This window comes from Sturnus vulgaris, chromosome 2, assembly GCF_052056855.1.
Source record: "Sturnus vulgaris isolate bStuVul1 chromosome 2, bStuVul1.hap1, whole genome shotgun sequence".
NCBI lineage: Eukaryota > Metazoa > Chordata > Aves > Passeriformes > Sturnidae > Sturnus > Sturnus vulgaris.
Genome location: NC_142244.1, coordinates 94,984,856 through 95,012,121, shown reverse-complemented (window position 1 = coordinate 95,012,121; position 27,266 = coordinate 94,984,856). Strand labels below are relative to the sequence as shown.

Sequence of the window (27,266 nt, the reverse complement as noted above, 5' to 3'; positions counted from 1 at the left end):
TTAAACTAGCCCACAGAAAATCAGGAGAAGCTCAGCCAAGGTACTGTGAGGCTGCTTATCAGTTTCCCTGGTTTTGATATTGGTGTCACCATAATGTGCATGCACTGAGGTGAAACCAGAAATGTACTCATCAAACATGATCACACAAAGTAGTAATTGTAAAACAACTAGCAGCCAGTTACCTGCCCCACACTTTTATTTTAAGTATCTGCTGTCCCCTTCCTTCCAACCGAGAGCAAAAGTAAATTGCACAGTCAACAGAAAGACACCACAACCCTGACTGCCCAAGTTCAGGCACCTAGATAAACAATACTCATTTTAAATACCTATTTGTTTTTCATTACAGAACATGACTATATCCCAACTAAAAAAAAACAAACAACACACACAATTGAGTCAATGTGTGTTACTTTGTATGCATTCATCTCTACATTACAGCTTATGAAGCATTCTGCTGTTCTGTGCAACAGCTAGAAGGAGAAGTACTGGGAAAAATATTCCCCATCCCATCCCTCTGTTTTTTTCCCCTCCCGCTCAAACTGAAAGGGCTGCTGTTTCTTAGACAGCTCAGGTATACATTTCACAAAGTCAAACTGAAGAATGCAATAGGGCATTAGTAACTTGTTTTCTTGCTCAGAACACCTATGCCTTTGCATATGGCCTCTAGGACTCTGGTTTAACTGAAGCCAATAATCCAGTTCTTGGACATTTTTATTTTCTACATTCTCTCCTATCAGCTCCTGATCCACCAGGAGGATGAATTTCTATATATCAGCAATTTTTGTCAGCAGCTTTGCCACTGCATTTACACTGTTCTACTAACCATTTCTCGTGTTCATGCCTCCCTCCCTCATACATTTGCAGTATTGTCACAAAGCAGACAGTATTTAAACTAATCTTTCAGCTGCCGAGTCAATTTTGACAGACATCTGCAAAATATACCTCTTCCTTCAATAACCAGGCAAGAAGAATGTGATGCCAGAGGTGCAAACTCTTCATTAGGAAGATTGTCCATATTGCTCCAGCCTAGAACCTGTGACTTTAAAAAAATGGCATATTCAGTCAGCTCAAGAACTTGAACTCAAGCCCTCTTGAGGACAACAAAGTTGCTCATGTTTGTCGAGCCACAATGCCTTGGCACAATCCTGGACAGCTTTAGCCAGGCACACATCTCAGGTCACTGATACTATTCAGGGAGAGATGAGTACTTTCCCACTTAGGCTAGAACAGCTCAGTCACTTTGCACACTATTATTAAATACCACATGCAACGTGGGGATTTAATGTGGGGGCTGGAACACAGAAGGTAGCACAGAGGTTCGCACACAACGTTTATCTTGGCCTGCATCAAACACTCATGAGGTGCCAATAAGCTCCCCATTAGCTTGCCCCTGCAAGTCAGTACTAAAATTACACACTAGAAATAAAATTCTGCTTTCAATAAAGTGAGTTAGCTATAGCTGAATAAATTGTGTTACTTTTGTCTTCTGTTTCTTTTTAATACCTTTGACAAGGTATTTCCGTATTTTTACTTAACTTGCATACAAAAGCACTTTCAGCTGCAGTGAATTTGTTACCTTTGACTTTACTTGTGTATCATTGTATTTTAAATTGCTGAACACAGAAAATAGAACTTCCTCCAGGACTTTTCCTAGGCAATTCATTATTTCTTCATATTTTTAATCATCTCCCAAGTTACTCTGCTATTTTCAGGAAACATTAATCACAAAAAAAGAATCCAGTGCACTGTTTCACAACAACAAAACTATGTTTCCAGGGATGGTTTAAAACTTTTATTCCTTCCTCTGAATCTGCTTCAGAGGCTTTAGAAACAGAGCTCACTGACAGTGAAATTCTATTCAGGAATTTCTGTCCCTTCAAACTTCCACTCTTATGGTTTCCTTTTCAAGATATGAAAATATATAGCCTATAGTCACACACAGTAATCTCAAGGAAGCCACACTATGTGTGTATGAAGCACTGGTCCTCATCGATCATTGTTTTACATACAACAATCATGAACAACTAATTGAGGCCAACATAACATTCTGTAAAATAATTTTCCCAAAGGCAGAGAGGAAATAAAAATATTTTAAATTTTTTTAATAAATTAAAATCAGAGACTCTTGCTGGTAACTGGCCCCCAAGCCATGACTCACCAGCAACAAACTTAAGGGATTTTATTCTCCATAATTTCTAACTAATACATTGTTTAGGTCTCACCTGTTGAGTGCAGGTACACACTCAGCAGCCTTCTTCACTGATGGTCTCTGATGCCCAAGACACTTTTTGAGGTCATATCCCCCATGACCTTCCTACAAGAAACCTCCTGAACTAAAGATACCTCACTACACATTCAGCAACACCCAACCCCAGTCGCTGCCAGAATTCCACCAGGTGAAGAGAGGCACAGGCATCAGAGCCCTCTTTGGCTTCAACAAATTTATCCAACTATCTCATCTGCAGCTTCTTTTTCCCTGTTGTAATTCTCTACTTCCCAAAGTCAAAACCAGAATAATATCAAACAGAGTAGCTACTATCAGTGTTTGCTTGTGAGGAAACGTGTCACCTAAATCCTCCTCTTTGTTCTGTTTCAGTGTGGTGGAAGACCACATTTCCTCCCTACCTACTGACAATTTGCATACTGTTCACCACACAAGGCAATGTTTGGCTGTAGGTTCTTGGGCTGATCTCACATTCTGAGGACCAAGTCACACTCTGTCTCAGGTTCGCCTTGAGAACCAAACTGGATCACTGCCTTTACTAAGAAATGGAATGTAGCTGCATCAGGGGAAGTTCAGACTGGACATTAGGAAAAGATTCTTCACTGAGAGGGTGGTCAGCCACTGGAACAGGCTCCTCACAGCACCAAGCCTGTCAGAGTTCAAGGAGGGCCCTCTAAGTCATATGGTTTAATGTTTTAGTTTTAAGTTAACCTGCAAGGAGAAGGGAATTGGCCTTGGTCTTTATGGGTCCCTTTCAGCTCAAGATATTCTTTGACTCAGTGTGCACAAGGAGGTGTTCATCAATAAAGATAAATTCTGAAAAAAGAACAAAACCAAACCCACAAAAACCTCAAAGCCTAACTAAGCAAGGGAGGAACTTAATCCTTTTTTCCGGGGAAACTAACACGTCTTACCAGCTGAACATTCACACCTTGCCCGAGAAAGCTCAGCACAGGCAGCTTTGTCTGCACTGCAGCCTATGAAACCCCAGCAGTCAGAGATCAGAAGCTGTGAGCAATTCACACGTGCTCACCAGCACTGATTAACATCAGACATCAGCAAACCAGTCACAAGAGATGTAAGCACTCATTAGGCAGATACACTGCAGCTGACCCAAGGCACAGAAGAGCCTTTTCTCAGCTATGTAGCTATGTTTATCTCCTTTGACCCTAACTATACTAGCTCTGACAAGTATATATATATATGTGTATATGTAAATATATATATATGTGTATATATATATATGTGCAGGTAAAAAAAATGGGTGGAGATGTAAAAATATGAACCAATAGCTGAGTACTCACAATAAAAAAAATCATGTCAGTCCTTGTTGACAGATAGCTCAAGATGAGAGGAAGGAAAAGAAGGAAAGACTCAGCCTCTTAAAAGAGAATTAGAGGATCCTGATGTGAACTTGCTAAAATACTGTTCATTCATTTACCGGTTGACTGCTCTAATACTACTCTGGCCACACAGGGGACATGACCACTAATAATTCAGAAACCTTGCTGCTGGGGTTAAGAAACCACTTATCTGTCAGATGAACAAATGTCAACTTAAAGAGATTGAAATCTAATATACAGAAAAAGTTTTACTTTTTGAAATACCAAGGCATGAGAAAACATGCCTGAACAACCCAAAGACTCCTATAATATCATTAGCTGCACATTATTCCAGGTTTAACGGTGGAATAGGACCAAGACCCTCAAAACTCCAGGAGATTTTGTGCTGCCAGACACAAAATGCTAGCTCTGAGCTACATGCCATCAGCACCCAGCAGGAAGTTTTAGTTTACTCTGCAGCTGCTGTCAGCATTGCCTAGGAAAAAAAAATATATATATATATGTATATACACACACAGAAATATATATATAGCTTTGACATCCTGAGTGTCCAACCCCCAAACATTTTGTGTTAGGAAGAAGCTCTTCTTTTTGCTTATTTTCCTTGTTTCAGAAAAATACTACTTCAGAAAACTAGTACAAAGGTCTCAAAGCATGTACTCAAATGCTTTAGAGACTAGGCCTCTATCCAGCAAATTAGTTATTTGAAATGCTACAAGTGTGCAGTTATTTCTTTTTGGACAGTTAATGCTCTTTTTTTAGCTCCTTTGCATTAACTAATCCAAAAAGAAAACAAACAAATGTAATTTGTCACATCAGAATATAAGAAGGAAATAATTCTATGCACCAGCCACAAATACAACAGCAGCCACGCGAGGTCAGACACAAGACTCTCTTTCCAAGCCTCTGACAATGGAGAAACAGTCAAAAGCAGGAAAATAAGAGCTCTGAAACATGGCAAGCATATGATATTTCTCCCAGTATTCCTCCATCTGTGGCTTATTTGTTTCCTTGACTTGAATGCAACTTTCAAATAACTTCTCTCAATCATCAAACTGGAAAACGAGAAATGTTGAACTATTTCCCCTGAGCATTTAAATAAAATAAAATAAAAAAAAAAAATCAAGTCTGACAACTTCTGCACACCCATTGTAGAGAGCTTGTGCATAAGAACATGAAAGATTTAGACTAGACTAAGTAGCTGATTTTTCCAAGATAAGGAGGGGCGTGCATGCACAGCTAAGAGTCCTCCCTAGAATAACTGATTTACACTTCAAATCTAACTTGGTAGAACAGGTCAGGTGACCACACTGATTTCATTAAAGATAACACAGAAATGCACATTTTAAGGACTGTGGTAAGCAAATTTAATTCTTCCTAGGAAAACAAGATTTTTCTAAATTTAGAGCAGGATGTAATGCAAAATCAACAGAGTGATTAGTGATAATGACACACATTTTAAATACCTCAGAAAATCAGCAATTAAACTTGTCTAGTACTGGTATCCATGCATACTTAATTTTTGATCCACTACCACTACTGCAGATATTCTCATCAATCACTGAAGTCTAAGTGTGCACAAACATCACTTTGTATTACAAGAATGAAGCTTCAGTGTGTATTGATGCTAGCATTGTTACAGCCAAATGCCAACCCCATACCAGACAAACAAATAACTATACAATCTGAACTGCAAGTAAAACATAAGGGACTTCTATGGAGATAAGTCCCAAAACTAATGCTCATAAGCAACAACAAAAATAACATACATTCACATACTAAATGTAATATGAATGGACAAAATTTAAAAAGAAGATGTATTCCAGTTTACCTTGTTTAATTAGGTACTGATCTAGTACTAGTAGCTACTACCATGCATTCCCTAATTCTTCTAGACCAAATCTTTCGTATTTCTACATCATACACTGTATAAAGTGCTACTGAGGTATTAACACAGACATCCTGAGCTGGCATTCAGTATTTAGGTAGGTGAGACGGGTGCAAACTTTGATCCATGTGCTTGTCATTGCTGTGCTAAAGAATTTTAAATCTCCTGGATGATTGTTTGTTGCTGGATTTCTCTGTATATCTACAAATACATAATTAAAGAAAACAATGTATCAGTATTTGATAACCCTGTAACTGCTTCACAAGAATTCAGTAGTTAGCAACATCATGTTAATAAACAGACAAAAAAGCTAAATTTTAAACTCCTCCTTACTACACATTCCAAGCTTACTTTGTACCCACCTGGTAGAGATAAGACAGTGAGACCAGACGGCAGAAAGATAAGAGGTGCAAAACAAGGTCTCCAGACACAATGAGGCCAGCAAAAGCACAAGGTCCACACAAAATAAAAATAATAAAAAAATAACACCAGCTTTTAATCCCCTTGTGACTTAACACCAGAGTTACAGTGTCAACAAGGTCCCTTACTTCTTCACCAGGATAGCAAAAAAGCACATATGTGCCCTGGGAGCTTCTATTTCTCCCAAGACTAATGAGAGCTGTTAATAGAGCCCCAACAGTCCAGCCCAGTTTTGTCAACTTCCATCACTCTGCAAGGATGGGACAAGGATTCTACCTGGGACAGCCAGGCTCAGTGCTAACTCCAGCAACAGAGAAGAACGAGGAAGACATGTTATGCCACCCTGGTACAACACAGCAACACTTTTCAACTGCTGCTCTGCAAATACAGCTTCAGCAATTGTGCTCCAGAAGTCTTGCCGAGCAGCAGGAACTGCTACTGCAGAGCTCTGCATTGGCAGTGACCCTGCTCCACGGTGCAGAGGGAATTGTGGCCACTGGGCAAGCGACTGCTGAGCTCTGAATACTTGCACTGTCCTGACACAGATATCACCTGCACGCTTCACCTGACACATGGAGATTCCACCTCTGCAGCTTTCCAGATTCCACATACAACTGCAAACGGAACAAAACATGGCAATAAGAATAAAAGACGGACAAAAAGGGCTCTAAAACCAGCAGAAAACCCTTGGAGGGACTTATTATGTATGATTGAAAAACAAAGAAGGATGCAATGGAAATTACCAAGGAATAATCTCACCAAGACAGATAGTTTTTCTGTTGAAACAAAGCCCACTGCTAATCACCCACGGGGTGATTACTAGAAACAAGCAGCAACTGCCCACAAGAGACTCCCCATAGTAAAACACATCAATTCCAAAATTAAAGCAGATTTTAAAAAAAACACTGCAAATTACATAGAAAGTATATTTAAAACAGAGCTACTGGTAGAGAGCTTTCATGATAGTAACAGATTACTAAATGCAAGAAAAAGCTCTTAAACACCTCCCCCTAATACTTCCCGAAAGTGTATAACTTTTCACCAGTTTCATTTCTCCCCTGCCTCCTTCTCAATTCCTGACACAGGAAAAGCCATTTTGGACTAGATTGTGACATGAAGTGACACAGCAAATGAACTTCCCTCTCAAATTTCATCAAGAGGAAACTGGAATATTACACGATGCTGCAGCTCCACAAGTTTCACAAAGATATATAACTTACATTCTTCATGTTGCCACTAACGTTTTAAAAATCCAGCTAAACATGAAAAGAAAAAGGAACAAGATTACATTTGCAAAGAACAACTTAAAGGCGAGAGCGTCCATTGACTTAATTTTGCGGGACAGTCTGGTCCTTTACACGACAGAGGGGAGCTTCTTGACTTAATAACCAAGAGCAAGACATTCATATGACTAAGACCACAAACCACTTCTGCAGTCCGTGCTCTCCCACCTCCTCCACCCCAGGCCTCCAAACCACAACCCTCGCTCAGTCCTGCATCCCGGAGATGCTACCGGCCACAAGAGTGGGACAGACATCCGCTGCTGCTATCCCAGACAGAAACTGCCGGCAGCCCACGCTCCTTGTGCACCAATTCCTTACAGCTGCGGTGAAGGGGAACGCCACGTCTGAAGGGCTGCAAGCGGCAGCGCTTGGAACTCCGAGTCTGACACCAGCTGATATCAAACTCAACAGCACACAACGGGAAGGGATGAACAGAAGCTGTAACCTCTCTAATTCCTGACTAAGCTTGCAGTTAGTAGCCGTTTACCCGTGTAAAAGAAAGCAACCAGGCACCACAGTCTTCCCTGCATATCCACATTTCGCAAAGCAATTCCGAAAATACCAGAGATGAGCAGCTCTAAGGCCCCTTATGGCCCATGTCCTCTGTCCTACCGCCAAACCCTATGATTCAGGGGACTGACTTCACTGTAGCGCCGATAAGCAGCGGGGCAGGGCTCCCGGCCCGGCCGCCGCCTCCGGGGCACCGCGGGGCTCACGTCTCCATCTCCCGCCCGCCGCTTCCTCGGAAAGCCAGGCTGTCCCGAGCGAGCTCACCCACCGCAACCTCTCCCATCAGCAGCTCGCACCTTAGGACCGAGCCAAAACTAGGGAAAAGCAAGCCCTACGCATCCCGAGGCATGGAGGGTGCCGCGGGCAGCGCCGCTCTCACCGGAGGAGAAGGGGCATCCGCCAGCAAACACCCCGCGGGTATCGGGGAGCCCCGCGCCGGAGCCGCATCCCCCCGTGCCGCCCCCCGTGCCGGGGTCCCGCTCACCCGCGGTGTCCCAGATGGAGATGTTGTACGGCCCCCACTGCTTCAGGTAGAAAGCACCGCCGACGGTGCTGACCGTCTCCTGGAAGCGCCGTTCCATGTAGCGGTGCAGCAAGGAGGTCTTGCCCACATTCATGTCCCCCAGCAGCACCACCTTTCCATCCGGCTTCTTCATCGCGGCTCGGCTGGGCTCCCTGCCGGCGGCCGCTTCCCCTGCCCGGCCCGGCCCGCTCCGCTCCGGCCGGCGGGGCCCCGGAAGCGGCGGGATGAGGGCCGAGAGCCGCCTCCGCCGGCAGCGCAAACTTCGGGGGCTCCGCTGGAGCCGCCGCGATCCGGCCCCGGCCCCGGCGGCTCCTCCTCCTCTGCCCCGGCCCGGCCCCGCTCCGCCCCGCCAGGGGGAGGGGACGCGGGCGGGGAAGGGGCCGGAGTTCCGTGGACCCTCCGCCCCTGCTCTCAACCCGGTGAGGCGTCCCCGCCGCCCCGATGAGGTGTCCCTGCCGTCCTGGTGAGACGTCCCGGGCATCCCCGGTGAGGCGTCCCCGCCGCCCCGGGGCAGGGTGGCCGCTGGCCGGCTGCCGAGAGCCGGTTCCCGTGGGGGTGTCGGGGCCAAGCTCGGCCGCGCTGAGCCTTCGAGGGATGCAGCTGTGTCCTGGGATGCTCGCGTCCTTCCAGCTGGGGATGGCACAGACTGTCCGTGGCACAGACACCATCCCCGCAGCCTTCCTGGAGCGCAAGGGAAAGTCCGCTCATCCCGCTCCCCTCCTGGGGTGTACATGGAAGGGCAGAAAATTTGTTCCGAAATTAAGATCTCTCGCAGAGCTCTGACAGCTGCCAGGCAAACACCTTTGCCCTGGTGAGAGGGAGGTATCAGGGATTATTTTCCAAGAGGCAGGTTTACTCACAGTCACAGTCAGTTGCCCAGCTGCTGTAATTCAGATTAATCCTATTACGGGTGATGAAACTGCAGTCATTTAAATTACCTAGAGATCTAGCCTATCCTTTTTGCATCAGTCTTCTTAATGCCAAGCAAATCTGAGAAAAAATAAAATATAAACATGCTACAAATTTGGGGAAAATAAAGGGATAATTTGTAGACCAATGGGGGGGGGGGGGGGGGGGAACTGTTACAGTATTCTTAAGAGAACCTACCATTTATTAATTTTCTCTCCCTCCCCCCAGGAAAGTGGCCAGATAGAAGCACTTTTCTTAATAAGTGAACATGCATCCTTATTCTTCCATTTCTTAGGGTGAAACTGCTAGGATTTCTTTAGCCAGTCTAGGCTTCATATTTATGAAAAGCTTTGATTTTTGTTTACCTGCTAAAAAGGATTAGCTGTGTGACAGTGTGGGTTTTTTAAGCCATGTCTACTTACTTTTACTTATTCTGCTTTTGCTGACCACATCTGTAATCTTGCAGCTGCACCCAGTGATAAGTGATTTCGGTTCAGAATAAGATACGCTCCAGATGCTAAAGTACTGGAGACACCCAAAGAGAGGGGATGTTAAATGGTTAGGTAAAAAAAGTCACAGTCACAGTCTTACAAGTGACTTCAAAATATTAATGTGGGATGTGATTCAGGGCTCTGGGCAATACTAATTAAGGGGGGGAATTGTTGCACTTGGAAAATTGTGTAGCACTATTTTTATGTTGCATGTGCAGCCTTTGCCTCAGATTCCCATTTTCTGCCTGGATTCCCATCTCATTCCCAGAGTTGGAAAAAAAAATACTCATTGGATCAAAGTGCTTCTCTGACATACCGCAAAGCAAGTAGGTTTCTTCAGAGTGCTTGGTATGAAAGTGTAAAAAGAACAAAAATTATCTCTGTATAGAGACTGCTTGCAAATTCCCATGTGCAATATGTTTCACACTTTTCAAGTGGCAGATGCCATTTCAGAAAGAGAAAATAAGAATCTTGTATCAGAGTTCAGACCATAAAAAAATCCTGGCTTTATGTACTCTTACCTCATGAATTGTTTTACTGTCCACAGAATAACAAAACATCCTAAACACAGTTATTGATTTACAGTAGTGCTTCTGCTACCAAATCCTAGCAGTTAAAGCACTTTAAACAATTATTTCTGAATTTTACCAGAATTCTGCTGTATTTGAATTATTTTCAAGTACTAGTGAAATGTAGGTCTTTCTGGTATTCAAAGCAAGTATCAATAGTTTCTAAAAGTAAGCAGAGAAGTCTGAATAATAGGGTGAAAATGCAACTGAGATTTTCGGTTTTGTTAATAACATGCTCTATAAAAAGAGAAGCCCACTCCCTTCACAGATGTTTTTCACAGCTTCTTGAAACACATACCTACATCCCCACATATTTGAGTGGGTATATTTCCAGCTACCAGCAATCATACTCTCCTCAAAGGGTCACCAGCCAAATGTCACTGATGACAATGTATCGCTTTTGTATGTTTAACATAGTCAAGCTTAACAAGGCACCAAATTCATCTGGTCCAGTACTGGTTTGGACCTGGTGCCACAGCTAACAGCTCTCATTCAGCCAGGGATGTGCATTATCCCACTAGGAATCATCTCCCATTCACTGCTTACTTAAAGGATCATCTCTGTTTCACAGCAGTCTGCCCCTAATAATCAGGTGCAACAGGATTGGAGGGTGCTGCATGTTGTTTCAGATGCTTGGGAGAATTTAGGACAGTGATGATCTGAAGAGGTTCAAGGTATGTCAAAGGGCTTCTGAGGTAAACCCTTAAAGAGTGCTCAGCAGCCTGAGCTCCCAGTGACCTCAGGAAAACACGCTCACTAGGCAGAGCAGAGTGTGTTTTGTTATTACTGCCGACATCGCCTTGGATGAATGCACTCCGAACTACAGCATACAATTTAAGTCACCTCTTGTTAAAGTCAAATGGCTCACGATAGTCTGTAATGCAATATAAATAATAACAGAGCATATGTGAAAATATTTGGGAAAACATTAAGGGCCTGTAATTTGCTCTCTAGCACTCAGATGTATTGGCCTGTTGCAAGATAATTTCCCCAAATCACCGAGTCGTCTGTAGCAAGAGTTCTCCACAGTAGTCAGTATTGGTATGAAGAATGTCAAACTGCTTGATAGGAAGGAATATGGAACACTTTGCTCTCTAGGTAGTGCATGTGTGTGGAGTCCATACGTTGTCTGGTGTTTGTTTTTCATTTTAGATCATCTGAGGACACCGTTAATGACAATGAGGTTGTTCATTAGCCTTTCTGACAGCGTGACAACGTGCTTACCATGGTTGGTCTCCAGATGTTCTGAAATTCAGACGCTTGGATTAAGATACAAAGAGGGACAACACATTAAAGTTTCTTGCCTCTTCTGTGCTAGTGTAAGACCTTCCTGAGGGTAAGAATGTTAGCCTTGTACACAAGCCAAAAACCTGAGCCAATAATGACTGTACTGACGTCAGGGTAACTCAACCTTTCTAGTCTCCCGCAGTATGAAAGCTGCTTAGTATTGCAGGAGAAAATTAGAGCCTGTTTATTTTTTTCTTTGCCAGCCTTCCCTAGATATATATTTTTTTTCTCTGCCTATGGCCCTCATTCAGGCTAGCAATATTTTGTAAGTTCACATAAGGTGAAATGTTTGTCACAGAGCACGATTGTTTTTTGCTGAGCTGATTATTTCGGAGACAAATTGAGCAAGTGGTTCAAAGGATATATCACGTCAGCTACTAACTACTGCCCCCAACATGTCACAGGTGTGCTGTGGACTTGATGTTCAGCACCTCAACCTGCCTCCTTTTTGTCCTCTGTCAGTGTCTCTGTGTTTTTGGATATCGAATCTCCATGACCTGATGTGTGCTTTCTGGAGGTACCACAGGTGACATCAATAAGGACTGTTTTCAATGATAAAGGTGGTACAAACTCATCCTACGTTTAAAACATGGAAGAATCCATAACTTAGAGCCATCTCTATCTCAGTTACCTACTGAATCCTAGACAAGGTTTTAAGACCCAAAGAGAAGGACAATAAGGGAGGCTTTTTCCTTGTCCTTAATACGTGCTGGCACACCAGTGCTTTGTTGCACCTCTTCATGAAGCATGAGGTCACTGCAGAAGCTACAAACAGGTACCATTTGGTGAACCACAGCAATTTCTGGTTTTGTTTCTGCTTACTGCCTTCCTTTATGACTTATTTCTTCTAAATGAGCAAATGAGTATGCATGCTCATTAAAGAGAAATATTTGCCCTCATCATCTTCCAGACAGCTGTAACTAGAGCTCACTCTCAAGGTGCTTTCTTTCAGTCTACAAAGCCTGAAATATGTAGACAAAGCAGTGGCAATGTGATGAGTAGCTGTGTAGCCTGAAAAAGCTATTCTTCATGTTGTCACTGGTCTGCCTACATATTTAATCTAACATATACTAGATTCTTCCTCTTCACCCCATAGGTTAGTCCATAACCTAGATGCCCTAAACAAGGGAAATTGCCTGTACTGCATATCAAAAGTTAGTCTGCTTTCCCTAGGGTTGCAGTTCCACACCTTTCTCCCTTCTCCTTTTCCTGGCATTTTTCTTACACTGGCACTAGCTTTGGCTTGACCATTCCCTGTGACAACTGAGCTTCATGAGCTGATGAAAAACCAGCTCAGCAGTGATAGTTAGTAATCTTCTTCTGGCTTTGTGATCAGCACAGAGGAGGCTGATGAGGCAGTCCATGGCTGGAGCCACTGAGCTTCAGTTCCCTGGATCTTCACCTAAACAGTGCTGGCTGCTCACAGACCTTTACTTTCCCTTGGCAAGTGTCCCTGCTCTACCTAATCTTCAAACCTTTCGGGTTTTGGAGCACCTCAGATGTAGGACTATTTTCTTTCACCAGGACTGGAAAAGTGTTTCACTGTATAGCTTCTGCCTGGTCAGTGTCTGAATCACATCACACTGACAATGAGATGGTAAACCAACCAGCTCAAGACATCCTTATCACAGAAAAGCCTGACCTGAATGATTAGAATTTGCCTGTTTTACAAGCAATTGAACAGCAGGTCTTAGATGGAAACCATGAAGCAACCTGAGCTATAGATATACACAGCCCCTAAGTGAGCAAAAATAAAGTCTTCCCTGATACACAGGTGCTAGAGATGCAGATTAAAATAGGAGCTCAGGAGGAACTCCCCATCCAGGTCATTCATAGGAAGTTAGTTTAGTCTTTGTTGCTCACACTGTGTGGAAGGAGCAGCCCTGCTGTGCCCACTGCACCAGACAGCTTGATTCTCTCCTTGCTAGTACTTCCTGCCCACCAAAATTGTCTGAGCCCTCCAGTATCTTGTACCAAGACAGATGAGTTTCCCTGTATGAAGAAATCAGTTGCTTTAGTTTTTCTAGGCTTCCTAATATATGAAAGAAAACTTTTTTTACCTGAGTTTCAAGAGCTTAGTGTGTATATACTCAATAAAGGACACAGAAATGTAGGACTGGAAATTCAACCAAAAAGTAAGCATTGTGATTCAAAGTGATTACGATGCAAGAAGTTCTGGTAAATGCACAAAATGTGAGTTTTGCAGAGATTGCTTTTTTTTTTAACTGCAGCATTTTAAGGTCTAGTCTGACTCCACCAGCACATGAGAATCCAAGGCTATCATATTCCTGTCCTGCTATCATATTCCTGAAGTTTAATAGGGCACTGTGTGTGGATGTGTACAAAGGTACACATATGCTTACAAGAAGTTACAGAATTATGGCCTATAAAAAATGCATTCCATTTTCACTCTTCCTGGCATCATGAAGGAGATGGAATAAGTTAGCCAGTAGTAAGAGAGAATTTGCTTTAGTTTTTATAAACTCATTAAGATTCTTGTCCATGATAAGCAGACCCATGTATCTAGGAGACATCATATGGACTGCAGCAGCCCACAATGGGAATGTGAGTGCAGATTTGGCAGAATCAGAAAGCACAATCCTATTGACTAATAATGACATGGGAGTCAAAAGAAAAGCAACTTGTGACCTTTAAATGTGAAGTTATTTTCAAAACACATTAGGGACAGTTGAAAGAATTTAATCTTTATTTGCAAGTTCAATAATGTCATCATATGAATTATTTTAAAAGTGACATATATAAAAGAATAGACGTGTGTTTTTAGTTGAACCACCTTGTTCCTAAATACATGAGTAGATATCAAGTATCTTTTGCATATTATACCTGAAGTCATTTCTCTAGGCTGTAGCCATAGCTGTTCCCTATGAATAAACGCACGTGGTGCCAAGCATGCCATCATTTCTGGTCATGAAGAAAAGGCCATTGAAAAGTGTCACAGACAAATTTGCCTCAGGGCAAAATCCTATTGCCCTGGTTCCAGACAGGACAGAGTTAATTTTTGCAGTAGCCAGAAGGTATCATGGCTAGGGTCTGGAGGTAATTCTATACCACTTCACATCATTTTCTGGGGACAGGGGAAAGAGTCCCTTCCTGGTGTCAAAGCATGGCCATGTGATGGGGTATGGTCAGGGGTTTCTACATGGTGAGCACTCACATGTGAATTGTTCGCCTCTTAGACATTTTGTTATTGTTGCTGTTACTCTTCAGTTTTTTATTTCATTGCTGTTTCTAGTAATTGCTCTTGTCTGAACCCATGATCTTTACCTTTTGAGCCTCTTCATCTCCCTGCAGGGAAAGGACTGAGCACAGGGCATGTGGTTTGGAGTGTTTCATTGGGAGCACCAAATTGGGGAACCATTCTTAAACCGAGACACACATTCAGTGTCAGGAGTTAAACTTTGTCCTGCCTCCAGCCCTGTTACTACACTTTCATTTCACTTCTTGGCTGGACAAGCCATTGCAATCTCCTTTTCTCCTTCCTCTTTGAACTCCTCCCCACCCATACTGGCAAGCGTAAAGAGAAGTGGGATTTCTCCTCCTGGTGCACGTTAAAGTTAAAAAAAAGTGGATTGCATTTGGCAGGAAAAAACAGCTACCCTCTTTTTATTGCCTTACAGAAAGACGACACTGTGACCTTCAACGTGTAAATTTATCACTATGAAATGAAACTCATCACAATGGTTTCTCCTAAAAGTCTTGCACCCCTTCATGGGCTCTTGTTTCATCCAGCCAAGTCTGTCCCTTGGATGAGAGAATCCCCAGCTATTCATGGATAACAGAACCTACTTACAAAGGAAATATTAATGCAATTTAAAGGATAAATATAGTAATTATTTACTTACATGTGTGAAGATGTGACTTCGAGATTAGAAGAAAAAAGGATGATCAAAGTGGAATTTAGAATATACAAATATAATTTATACTAGCATATTTTTGGAGAGCAATACTGGAAATTCTTGCCAAGTTTGTAGCCTTCAAATTAGAAACTTACTGCATAAAATGTTCCAGTCTTCTGCTAGTCCTAGTGTAGAACTAGGGAAAAAAGGAAGTTATGATGATTTTCTTAGTTGCTTCTGTAAAAGAAAATATTTTCTTCCTAGAATATGAAAGAAGACTCCCTGGCTGGTTTCTAAATTGTATAAAGAGATAAAACCCCCCACAATATTTCAGATTTTAGTTGCTAGCTAGTTAGTTGGACTTTCACTGTTTCAGACATTATATCTAGGCATTAAAGCCTACTAAAAATATGCTAAGTTTTACTAAAATAGTTTCAAACACAGCATGAGGGCAACCTCATTACATTTGAAACATTGCCATAATATCCTGTAGAGAGTTTACATAAAGATAGTGCAGTCAGAATCTCCTACTTTTCGTGTGTCTTTAATCATATATTTATGATTAAAATGAAGTGCACCACTCCCCCACACATTGCTTTACATCACAGTGTTTCTGAGAATTAATTTCTATGTTATTCTTTCGATTGCATTTTCAATTTCACCATTCAAAAATTTGCTGTTGATTGATCTTAGGAAAATGTTCTGTTTTGCCTCTGTTCTTTCTTTTTTAATAACCAAGGTTTTAATCATTACTCACCTTGGGTAGTCCTCCAGATATCTTACTGAGATCGGTGGAACTATTCATAGCCAAGGTATAAATAAGTACGATGCAATTTGACCTTCAGTCATATCAAAAAAATATTCTCCAATCTAATTATGTAGAGAAAATTATGCTGTAAATTCAAGAGCAAAAATACTTTAAAATTGCTACTGACAAACAGTGTTTAGTCCTTGCAGCTGAAACTTAAACATTTTTTTCCTGTGATAATAGTTATTCTCTATCTAGTTCTGTTATGTGAAAATTTGCAATGTTTGCTGAAGCAGTATATTTTTTGGCACTTATGAATTGCTAGGAATTGCATGCTGCTGTTTTGACATCTTTCCAGACTGTAGATGCTGCTGTGTTTCTTGGGGCCTGGGAAGTCGCCTAGACATGAAATCTGTTGCTGAGGATTCCCTTTACAAAAGCAAGATGCTTAAGTAATTAATTTAGTACTTCCTGGACTGGCTTCAGCTCTGAAAATATTTAAAAGTCTGTTTGCTTGTTTGCTTGCTTTTTTTTCCATTTAAAATGCCAGGCAGGATGTGTATATAATTGGGGATTGGCTTTCTTTGGCATTAAGTTATCAGTATTAATTAGTATTGTCATGATGTTTCCATCTTCAGAGCATTGCAGAAATGCAGCACCACAGTCTGTGCTCTTTTTCACTTAAGCCAACCTCACTAAAACTTTGCTTGAATTGCTTATGGGAGCAAATCACTTCTGTATTTGGCCTCATAGATCACCGATTGGTCCTAGAGCTTTGACTATAAGGTATCCTAACCCTCCTTCACACCCAGAACAAGAAATTCTTAATCAAGAGGGAAAACTTGGAACCCTAAAGGATGAAAGAAGAAGGAAAATACTCAAGGAAAAAGTTTCTATTGTGAGATTTTTTCAATGAATTTGAATTATACATTCCTTTTAAGACATTGAGAAAACAGCTTCTGTGAGATAGAGGACATTGCAGAAATTATTAATGCCAGCTGATAGTTAATCTAAATCCCAATTTAAACAAAAGTTCTGGGTGAAACTCATTCCAGATATAATATGATATAATTTAATTTACCTCAAACACCTGCTTCTGTCAAAGCTAGTCTGTTTAAGGAGTAAAAATAACAGAGTAAAGAAAACTTTTAAAACATATTGGAGATGTTAACATAAGATATTGTCATTATTGGAGTAAGCTTATTCCTATTTAAGTCAGATAAAGAAGCTTGTAATTCTCTAAAGCTCAGATGGAATTACTATAAAATAATATGGCAACACTGCTATTCATAAATCAGAAAAAGGAGCAAGGTGACAATTAATTTAATATAGACAAATGACACTGAATGGAAAAAGTGCTTGAAATTAGAAGGTGAAACAGAAGGAGGTATGTCCAAAGGAGAAGAGAAAGACAACAAAACATTGTTTTAAACCTTCATTATCGAATATATGCATGGAAAACAAGAATGGAAGATGGTAAAATAAAAAGAAGTAGGAATACCTGGTCTGGTTGTAAAACATCAGTGAGTCTAGAAAAAAAATTCCATTCTCAGTGAAATGGAAAGTATGGACTTAATCCCATGGCATATTCTGCTGGGTGCTGAAGTACTTTCTTGGCTCTTAGGAATACCATTAACAGTTAACAGCATACCTAAATGAAACCTGTGCTAAAATTCTTCAGTGAAGAAGGATGGACTTGAATATAAAGTCTGTTATGAGCTTTTTATTAGGGTTATAAATTAGATAACTTCTGGACACACTGATAGTGGATACTAACAAAAAGAAATAATTGAGTACAGATGGAGAAATTGCAATGAACACTTATTAGCTGTGCTCTTCAGAGTGAGTAGCAAAAAATCCATCCATTTCAGTGGGCTTCAGGTCACAGCCTGTGTTTTGATGCATAAGGCACACAACTTGACAATGTGCTTATATTTATTGCAAGTACATTTTGTGATCATGAAGGAGAAAAGATATGCAACAAAGCTTTGCATGAAGGCATAAGAGCTGCAAGAACTTGAAACTGAAGGACATTTTAAAACTGAAGAATTTAGGCAATTCGGGAAGTGGGAGTGGAATTTGTTTTCCAGATAAAACATTTCCTCATTGCCTCTGTCCTCAAATTGCCAATGAAAAGGATGAAAAACTAGCAGGAAATTACCAACAGTGAGAGAAGCCTTACAGTCTTGTTGGTGGAGTGGTAGGAGGTTTAAAATGGAAGGAAGTAATTGTTTCTTCTCAGTGCATGATTAGAGTACATTGCATGATTAGTATATTGCAGAACTTCTTGCCTTGTGGAGGTCAAAAGTTAAAAAAATAACAAAAAACAGATTAGACTAATGAAAACCAGAAAGTCTCAAAGCTGCTAATTCTGAGCAGCATTTACCTGGAAAGAGCTCCTGTACGTTTGCTCTGTTTCCCACTTGAACCCTCCTCACCTCTGTGAATGGAATGGTTTCACAAAGCAGCCCCTAAACTGCTGAAATTGCATATAATCATAAGCTGAAACTTGAGCCAGCTGGTTTTAAAGCATTAATTTAACAGGTGTGGCATTTCAGGAGATAAAAATGACAGCTCATTTGTCCCTTCTGTGGGACACTGAGAATTTGAGGCAGTCAGGGTAGGATGTGACTGTAGAAAGGGGTGCAAAGGTCTCCCAGATTCTGGCCTGCCACATCCTCTAGTATAAATGACCCACATGGAGTCTAACAACTGTTCAAGGTTTTATTTTTCAAGCTGTAGGTGCTCTCTTGCTTCCCAGATGGAAGGATCATAAAACTTATATTGTCTTGATCCAGGTAGTTGAAAGGAAAAAACAAATTAAGTCATGTGGATTTCAGAAGTCATATAATCTATACTGGGATTGAGCAAAGAAATATAGAGATAGTAGTTAGAGATTTTAGACTGGAAACATTTTTGCAAAATCTGCATAATTTGATCAAAAATTAGGTGAGGGTAGATGTTTGGTCTTAAACTACCTGATTAGTGGTGGTCCTTGTAGCTTCGTCTTGTCTGGTCCTCTATTTCTGAGAGACTTTTCTGATCAGCTCTTTTATTGTCTCCCTCCCTCCTCAAGGTAGCTGGCTGCTTGTGCCCCATTCGTTTCACACAGGAAATGAAAACAAATCACAAGAGGCTACAGAAATAAGTCATTTATATTTTCACCCTGCTAAGATAAATATTAACTCTGAGTCCTCACATGCTTTCAGGAGATCTGGCCCAGAAATTATCAGGCACTTGAAATAAACTGTTAACTATTAACCAGTAGATGGAGGCTGGTTTGGTCACATTCTGAGATCAGTCATTGCTGAAGAATGAGATGATTCATGACCTTGACAAACTCAGTTGCTGCTGGCAGGAAAAAAAATAGCCTCTTCTGAGAGCAGTTGATCAGCATCTAATCTTTGTGCATATTAATTTCATTAATATAACGTGATAACAAATGCAGAAAAGAAACTGTTTACCAGGATCACTCAGGGGCTCACAACCCAGCCACTAGTTTTGACGTAGTTTATCTGTATTAGCAGAATTGCATTTTAGCCTTCTTTACTGTTCCCTTTTTGCAGAAAACATTGAGGCATTGAGGCGCTGGAGTGTGTCCAGAGGAGGGCAATGGAGCCCTTGCAGGGTCTAGAGAGTAAATCACATGAGGAATGGCTGAGGGAGCTGGGGTGGTTCAGCCTGCAGAAAAGGGAGCTCAGGGGAGATATTATCACTCTACAACTACCTGAAAGGAGGTTGTAACGAGGTGAAAGTCAGACTACCAAATAAATGACAGGATGAGGGAAAATTATCTCAAGTTGTGCCAGGGAGGTTTAGATTGGATACCAAGAAAAATTTATTCATGTCAAGTGCTGTCAGGCAGAAGAATAGGCTGCCTAGGGAAGTGGTTGAGTGACCATCCCGGAAGGTATTTAAAAGACATGGCTTAGTGATGGACTTGGCAGTGCTGGGTTAACAGGTGAACTCAATGATCTTAGAGATCTTTTCCAACTTAAATAATTCTATGATCTGAACTGAGCTATGAATCCATGGTGTACCTTGTCCTAAAAGCAGCCTGTTAATTTCAGCCTGTGAGACACACTTCTTCCTCAGTTCCCAGAATGAATGGTTTGGGCATATGCTATACAGTCAATGAAAAGAGGTGTTCTTGAAGGCCTCCTGTAAGAGACCCTGTCAGGTCTAGGTGTCCCAAGGGTGAATGATTTCTCATTTATTAACAATAGAGTTCATCTACTATTGCGTTACCCCTTCAGTTAAATCTGGTTAACATTCTCTAAGTTTCTGCTTTGTCTGTTCTGGGCATGGATAAATGAAAGAACTTGAAGCAGGGGGATATCCTTTACAAGACAGATATAATTTTGGAAAATATCCTAGAAGAAACAACAATTTAACTTAGTGCTCAGTCTCATATGACATTTTGTGGGAATTTTGCAGATTTGTGTTGTTGTCCCTGGAAATATGAACTACTCCAATTATAATAGGATGTTCACATTATGGGGCAGGGCATCTCTATGTTGTCTAGTCTGGATGCTTAAAAATTTTTGTCCCGATTTTATAGCTGAAGTCCCATTCCCATCCTTTTCTTGTTCATTTTTCCTATATTAAAGAAAACTTCATGTTCAGACAGTAAGAAACAGGTGCAACCTCGGGCTAATGCCTTTATCTAGACAAGTAGGAAAATCAAGACTGCAGGCATGTATACAATATATATACCATAACACTCTTGGCACAGCCAAAAACTGGAGGGATTACTTCTGAAACAAGCTCTTACAAAGAAAAAAAAAGTGATTGCTATTTCTCTCTGCTGTACTTTTTCCCAAAGTCTCCTTGTTATGTGATATTAATGTTTACCTTAAAGTCGGATAAAACATACGGGAGGTTAAGCGAATGCTGAGGATATGCCCGGTCCCGTAAGCGTTTGGAAAACTGCGAATTCTGTAAGATGATTTGTGAAGTGCGCAAAGCGGGGGCAGCAGGGAGGCCCGGGAGGTGCCGGGGTTGGTGCCGGGTTTGGTGCCGGGCTTGGTGCGGGGTTGGTGCGGGGATGGTGCGGGTTTGGTTGGTGCCGGGGTTGGTGCCGGGGTTGGTTGGTGCCGGGGTTGGTGCCGGGATGGTGCCGGGGTTGGTGCCGGGATGGTGCCGGGGTTGGTTGGTGCCGGGGTTGGTTGGTGCCGGAATGGTGCCGGGGTTGGTTGGTGCCGGGGTTGGTGCCGGGATGGTGCCGGGGTTGGTTGGTGCCGGGGTTGGTTGGTGCCGGGGTTGGTTGGTGCCGGGGTTGGTTGGTGCCGGGGTTGGTGCCGGGGTTGGTTGGTGCCGGGGTTGGATGGTGCCGGGGTTGGTTGGTGCCGGGGTTGGTTGGTGCCGGGGTTGGTGCCGGGGTTGGTTGGTGCCGGGGTTGGTGCCGGGGTTGGTTGGTGTCGGGCCGGCTCCGGGACCGGCAGGTGGCGGCACGGGCGCTCCGCACCGGGAGCCGCCGGCCCGCGCCGCCCGCCCGCCCTTCCTCCTCTCAGCATCATTCTCAACTCGATACCAGCTCCCAAACATGAAACGGCTTCTGGGCAATTCAGGCTACACGTGGAATCTTGTTGAGGGATGGATCACGTTCCTCTTGCTGTCCTGCAAGAGATTTCTACTGTGCCTGAGAGTCTTTGTGCTCGGGCCCTTGAGCTAACAGGAATGACAGTGAGGAGCAATGAGACACACCAGCCCGGCTGCTGATGGCCAGGCTCAGGACTTTCTGAAAACCAGGTACTGCTGCTAGCTAAAGTCATGAGCTAGGGGAAATGCGAATGCCATGGCTCAAGGAGGAAAGGGGACATCACTATAGGCTCGGGAGTCCAAAGTGTACACTTCCCATGGAAGTCAAGTGAAACCATATCTAATGGAAAACTTGTTTATAGTGTTTTAAGTTGCCATTAAATTTAAGTAAGCTGGTGCAATGCTACAGGTAGCAGTACCTTCGGCAGAGCTCTCATTGCTGTGTGGTGGCTGCCAGCCCCTCATGGACCTGCTGAGCCTCTTTGTAGGGAAGGGACAAGTTCTGTTAAATACTGACACATGCTTCTTATTATTATTGCTGTTTCCCAGCAGCTAATAAATGAATTACTGCAAAGAGTCAGGGGAAGTCCCTTTGCTCTGAAGGCCCAGGAGATTGTCTGTCTCTTAAGTATTTTCTCACTATGCTTTCTTCTCTAACTGCTTAACCGGAAACCTCAAACACCTAACAGTCGAGTAAGTGCAATAAGAAAGATTTTATTCAGTGGTGGATTCACAATCTTACATTCTGAAGGAGCTGGCAAATGAAGGACCTGATGATCAGCCTCAGCAGTTGCCTTTTTATCAGCCTTGCTCCTGGAGAGGGAGACCTAGAGCTGCCTAGAGTCCGTCCACGGCTGCCGCCACTGCAGCTGCTCCGAGGGTTTCACACAAAGGGAGAGGAGTCACTGCCGGCTGGGGCCCTGCTGCAGTTCAGTGCTGGTCTCAGCAATGCTGAGATGTGGACTGGTGAGCAGGGGCTGCTCACACCCCTGGTGTGCCAGTGGAGGACTACAGAGCTCTTCATTCCCCTCTCTCTCTAATTAAGCAAACATCAGCATCTTGAAACTGTGTGGTATTGTGGCAAGTAAGGGCCAGCAGTTATCCTGTTTGGATACAGTTCTGCTACCACTGCTCTGAATATGAATTATTCTACCCACAAATTAAACTGAAAGCTTATCACAGCAAGAAATACTAGATAAAGATGAATGATTCGAGCAGCAGAGATTACCTAGGTTGTCCACTCTCTGGAATATCTCTGCTGATAAGCTCTATGAAGGTACTGTGGTGGAGATGGAGAGTCTCTTCCCCTAAATAGCCACAGCGTGAGTCCAAAAATAATATGTATTGCAGTCATATTGCACTGAGATGCTGACAGTCTTGGGATATTGCTGTTCACGTTCTGTCACTGCTGGAGTAATCAGGAATGTCCTGAGCCTAGAAAAGAAATGGTTTAGGGGCCACCACTGAAAATAAAGAGACAAAAGATGGTATATTATTTTAGGCCATACATAAAAGGGTCAATTGATGCCTTCTTTTGTAAAATATTCTTGTTCCACTCATCAGAAAAGTACCATTAATTCAGCAATATGAATGAGCTGCCCGGTAGAAATGACTTCCCGTGTTTTCTGAACCGGAAGAAGCATTGGCAGAGGGCAAGAGTCAGCTGATGGTAAGGAATTAGTCACAAAGCCAACAGCCATGCAGTGTGTGCAAGTGTCCAGAGCCCGTGGCCGTAGCCCTGTGGTTGTCATGACAGCCCAGAGGCTGCTGCTGCCTGGAGATTCACTGGCCACTGTGAGACCCCTCTTCCTGCTCTGGAAATGGATGCCACGGGAAGAGTGCTGGTGCAAAATCTCAGCTTTCAAGCTGGATGCAAACAGCCAGCTCCATGTTTACAGTGCTGAGATAAGACGAGTTTCCTCCTTCAGTCACTTTTTTCTGTCCTGCTTTTACAGAAAATATTCTGTCATGGACTACTCTTCCCAATAATGCTTTATATAAAAAAAGCAATATAAATGCCATTGTATTCAGAAAATGTTCAACAGTCAGACGCTGTTAAGATCATACTCACTTTCTGGAAAAACTTATCTGTGCTGATGAGCATAGAGACTGACAGCATTCCTTAAAGACATGAAAACAAATAACCTCATTTTAAGTGCATGTTATATTCACTGCTTTCACTCTCATAGTCATGTGGGCTCAGCATCTCTCTCTGCTCCCTCCTATGCATGCATATACCCTGCTTAAGCCTGTTTGAACAAAACCTGTATCAGGCATCCTGTTGTTTCCTGCTGGATATTTTTCAGGTTGTGTGTAATCACCTGTGCTGTGTGTGCAGTGTGTGCTGCTGTGTGTATTTTTCCCTCCAGTGCTGACACACGTGTATTAAGTCTGCTGTTTCTCACCAACAGCAGGTGACAGCCTTGGTGCAGTGGCTCTGTGTGCAGGCTGTCAGAACTGCCCATCCTGGGACTGTCTGGAACACAGACCTCTGTCAGTCCTTCCTTCTCCAGTCTGTCCTTTTCCCCAGCACTGGTAAACGCCAGGAGGGCAGCAAGGCTGCTGCAGGGCCCAGCTCTGCACAACTAATGCCAACAGAGAGCCCCTTGGTGTGGAGGAAGTTCGTCTGCAAGATGTGCCAAAGCTCTTTTCTGGTGCCTGAGATGTGCACAGTGTCCAGAGCAGAATGAAAACCCTGGAGGCTCCAGAGCAGTGTCCTAGTGGATGGATACTGCCTTGGCCACAAGAATCACAGGGACCTTCACCTTGCAGGAGTGGAAACACCTGATGATATTTCTATGGTTTTGAGAAGAACTATTCACCCCTATATTCAGTGCACAGCCTGTGGGAATGAGTGGGTGTACTGAATTATGCTGTCAGGAGTGAAGGTTCTCAAGTCAGCTTCCAATTACTTTGTCAGCTGTCAAACAACATTTTTCACCTCTATATCCCCTGCTTACCAAAGAATGATTTCTATTTCTACACAATATCGGTATATCTATAATAACAAAATGTCAATTCATTCTTTCCTCATATATCTCAGAAACTACCTTTTGACTGGATTAAGCACTCTGGTAACATAAAAAATACAGCCACTCATATGATAAGAAAATATATAAACCTCTCTAATTTAGTTGCGATCTAAGTATCTTATTGTCTTAACCCAAGTCTGGGTAGATGCCTTGAATTGAAAAGGTTGCTGTAAAGAAGCAGCAGCAGGGGGTCAAAAACAAGCTGAGCATTTATTTTGTTGCAAACTGAGATGCTGAGAGTTTTAGGTGAATTTGAGATTTCTCCCCCATTTTTAAATTAGCCTAATGTTAATATGTGGATTCTTCATGGTATTTCAGTGGTTGCTCACAGTGAGTAAAAAGCTCTCCCTGGCTGCTACAGAGATCGGTGGAGCAGCTTGTGGAGCAGCCAGGGCACAGGAGCAGCACTGACACAGCCAGTCAGAAACACTTTCACAAGAGGTGAACTGCCTTGTTTCCAGTTTATCAGCGATGCCCTTATGTCAGTGGCACAGTTAAAAAGAAATGCTGCTTTTACTTCTGCTGCCTTGAAATGCAGATCACAGTCAAAATCAGAAAATGACAGAGAAAGCAGATTCTTAGTCAGGCACAGTGTAGTGTTGCAATCCATTAGAAATAAAGCAGCGAAGCAAAAAGCTGAAAAGTTGCTGTACTTTCAAGGAGTCAATATCTAACAACATTTGCAGTATTGTAAATGTTGATACAACCCAAATAGTTCTAATGCAATAGCTCTTGTACACCAATGGAGATTACTAGACAAGTCTTCTGAAGTTAAATAACTTTTACATGGAGCATTTTGAAGCCTGTAGGCATATATCTACATGAGAACAAAAACAGCACTGAAGAAATTAAATTTTACATGAGTTTTTTGGGGAGGAAAAAAAAAGAAATAAAATCTACTTTTGTCCATATTGAAAAGGGATGATTGAACTTTTTCACCTTGGAGGTAGGTTGTCTTTTATCAGCGATATAAATATTACCACAAAAACAATCCATTGCTTTCAATTTTATTTACCAATTAAATGCGCACACTCCAGTCACAAAAATATAGAATATTGGGAGCAACAGATTTTACTTGGATACCTAAAACTAGATTAGTACATCAAATGGTCTTGATAGGGCCCATAAGGTGTTTGTTACCTTCAATTAGTAGCTGTAGAGACTATATTAAAGTGCATCCCATAAGACCAAGCCTGTACTTCTCAGGGTGGTATTCTGCAGGAGGCTCTGGCCGATTATTCATTTCTAAGTTTGCTCTCTTCCTAGCCCAATACTATGTTTACTAAAGAGAAAAAATTATGAGCTTGAAAGTTATTTCCTTTAAAACCATAGAGCAAAAATTCAGGGAAAGAAGAAATGCATATGTGTGTGTTTTCTCTAACACAAGGGAGTCCTCCTCCAGGGTAGATATTGCCTTTTGATATAGATATGAGAGGGGATATAAAAGTAAAAATTAGCCCGTGTAAAGCATGTACATGAATCAAACCCTGTGCAACCTGAGCCATGGAAAGAGTAAGAGGAGCAGGGTAAAATGCATTGCATTTCATACTGATCAAAATAAATTGTTCCACGTCTGTTCAGCCAAACTGTACGTGCCAGTTTCTGAAGGCAAAATGAAGTAGCGATTCTGCAATGAACATATTTAATTTATTTTGCATTTTTCTTATAATCTCCAATCTTTGAAAGGGTTTGTTAAATCCCCCAAAGCTACATATATAATGAACTTTTGATAGTTGAGGTTACGGACTCATTCATGCGATGGAGCCAGGGTTCCAGAATGTCTCTATTAATTCTTGCAGGAGCAGCACTCTGCAGTCTTTCCTGCTCTGCTGAACATTCCTAATTTTGATTAATTTGGTTGGCATTTTAATCTGAAGGTGTTGCATATAGGTAAAATCTTACAAAGGGAAGGCCTTGTAAAATCATGGCTAAGGCCTGTTACTTTGGCTAAGCAGGAAAGGACTGTGGGAAAGAGACTCTGCTGAATTAGGGGTAGAAAAACAAGTTATATAATCATTATGTGTTCACATTGGGGTGTATGTGGTTGGTTTAATGTGTTCGTAATGATTTAAAACTATGCAACTGATAATGGGCTAACTGCTTTAAAAGACCTGGTTTTTGCAATAAAGTTGCTCTTCTTTGCACCTGCCTGGAGATTCTGTGCCATTAGGGACCCTCACCCCACATGAAGGTATTAAAGATATTAAAAAAAAGAGGCGGGATGCTGCAAAGTCTTCAATAGTTTGTTGATAATATGCCATCCTGGCCAAAACTTTAGGAGTGACTTTATTCATATTTCACTATTCCACCTCTTGATTTATGCCTACAATAGAGAGAATAACAAAGCTCTAATCTTCAACACTTTATTTGAAAATCTGAGGCACTTCATACAGGCTAATGACCATGATATTTCACAAATTTTATTTGCATGCACTTCGCAGGCTTTAATGGATGTGTCAGTGATGCTGACTGTGGTTCTGGAGCAGGTTACTTGGTTAGCCACTGCTCCCTCAGCTGCAGAAAAAATTCTTGTCCAGAAAGTCTCTGTGTTTCCAAGGGCTGAAGGACAGGAGTGTACAAAAAGAATGGGTAAGATCAAGACTCTGTCTTCAGCAGGACTTAAATGAGATTAAGAAAGTAT

The 27,266-nt window shown here is 42.1% G+C and overlaps 1 protein-coding gene across 1 annotated transcript in view; it reads right to left on the bottom strand.

Moving 5' to 3' along the window:
- Nucleotides 1-8,471, bottom strand: part of RAB20 (RAB20, member RAS oncogene family) — a 32,988-nt gene extending 24,517 nt beyond the window's left edge. Inside the window, exon 1 of the mRNA XM_014883242.2 lies at nt 8,153-8,471. Coding sequence (XP_014738728.2) covers nt 8,153-8,324 — 172 coding nt within the window. The 5' untranslated portion in view covers nt 8,325-8,471. The remainder of the gene's footprint in view (nt 1-8,152) is intronic.
- Between the last annotated feature and the right edge of the window lie 18,795 nt (nt 8,472-27,266).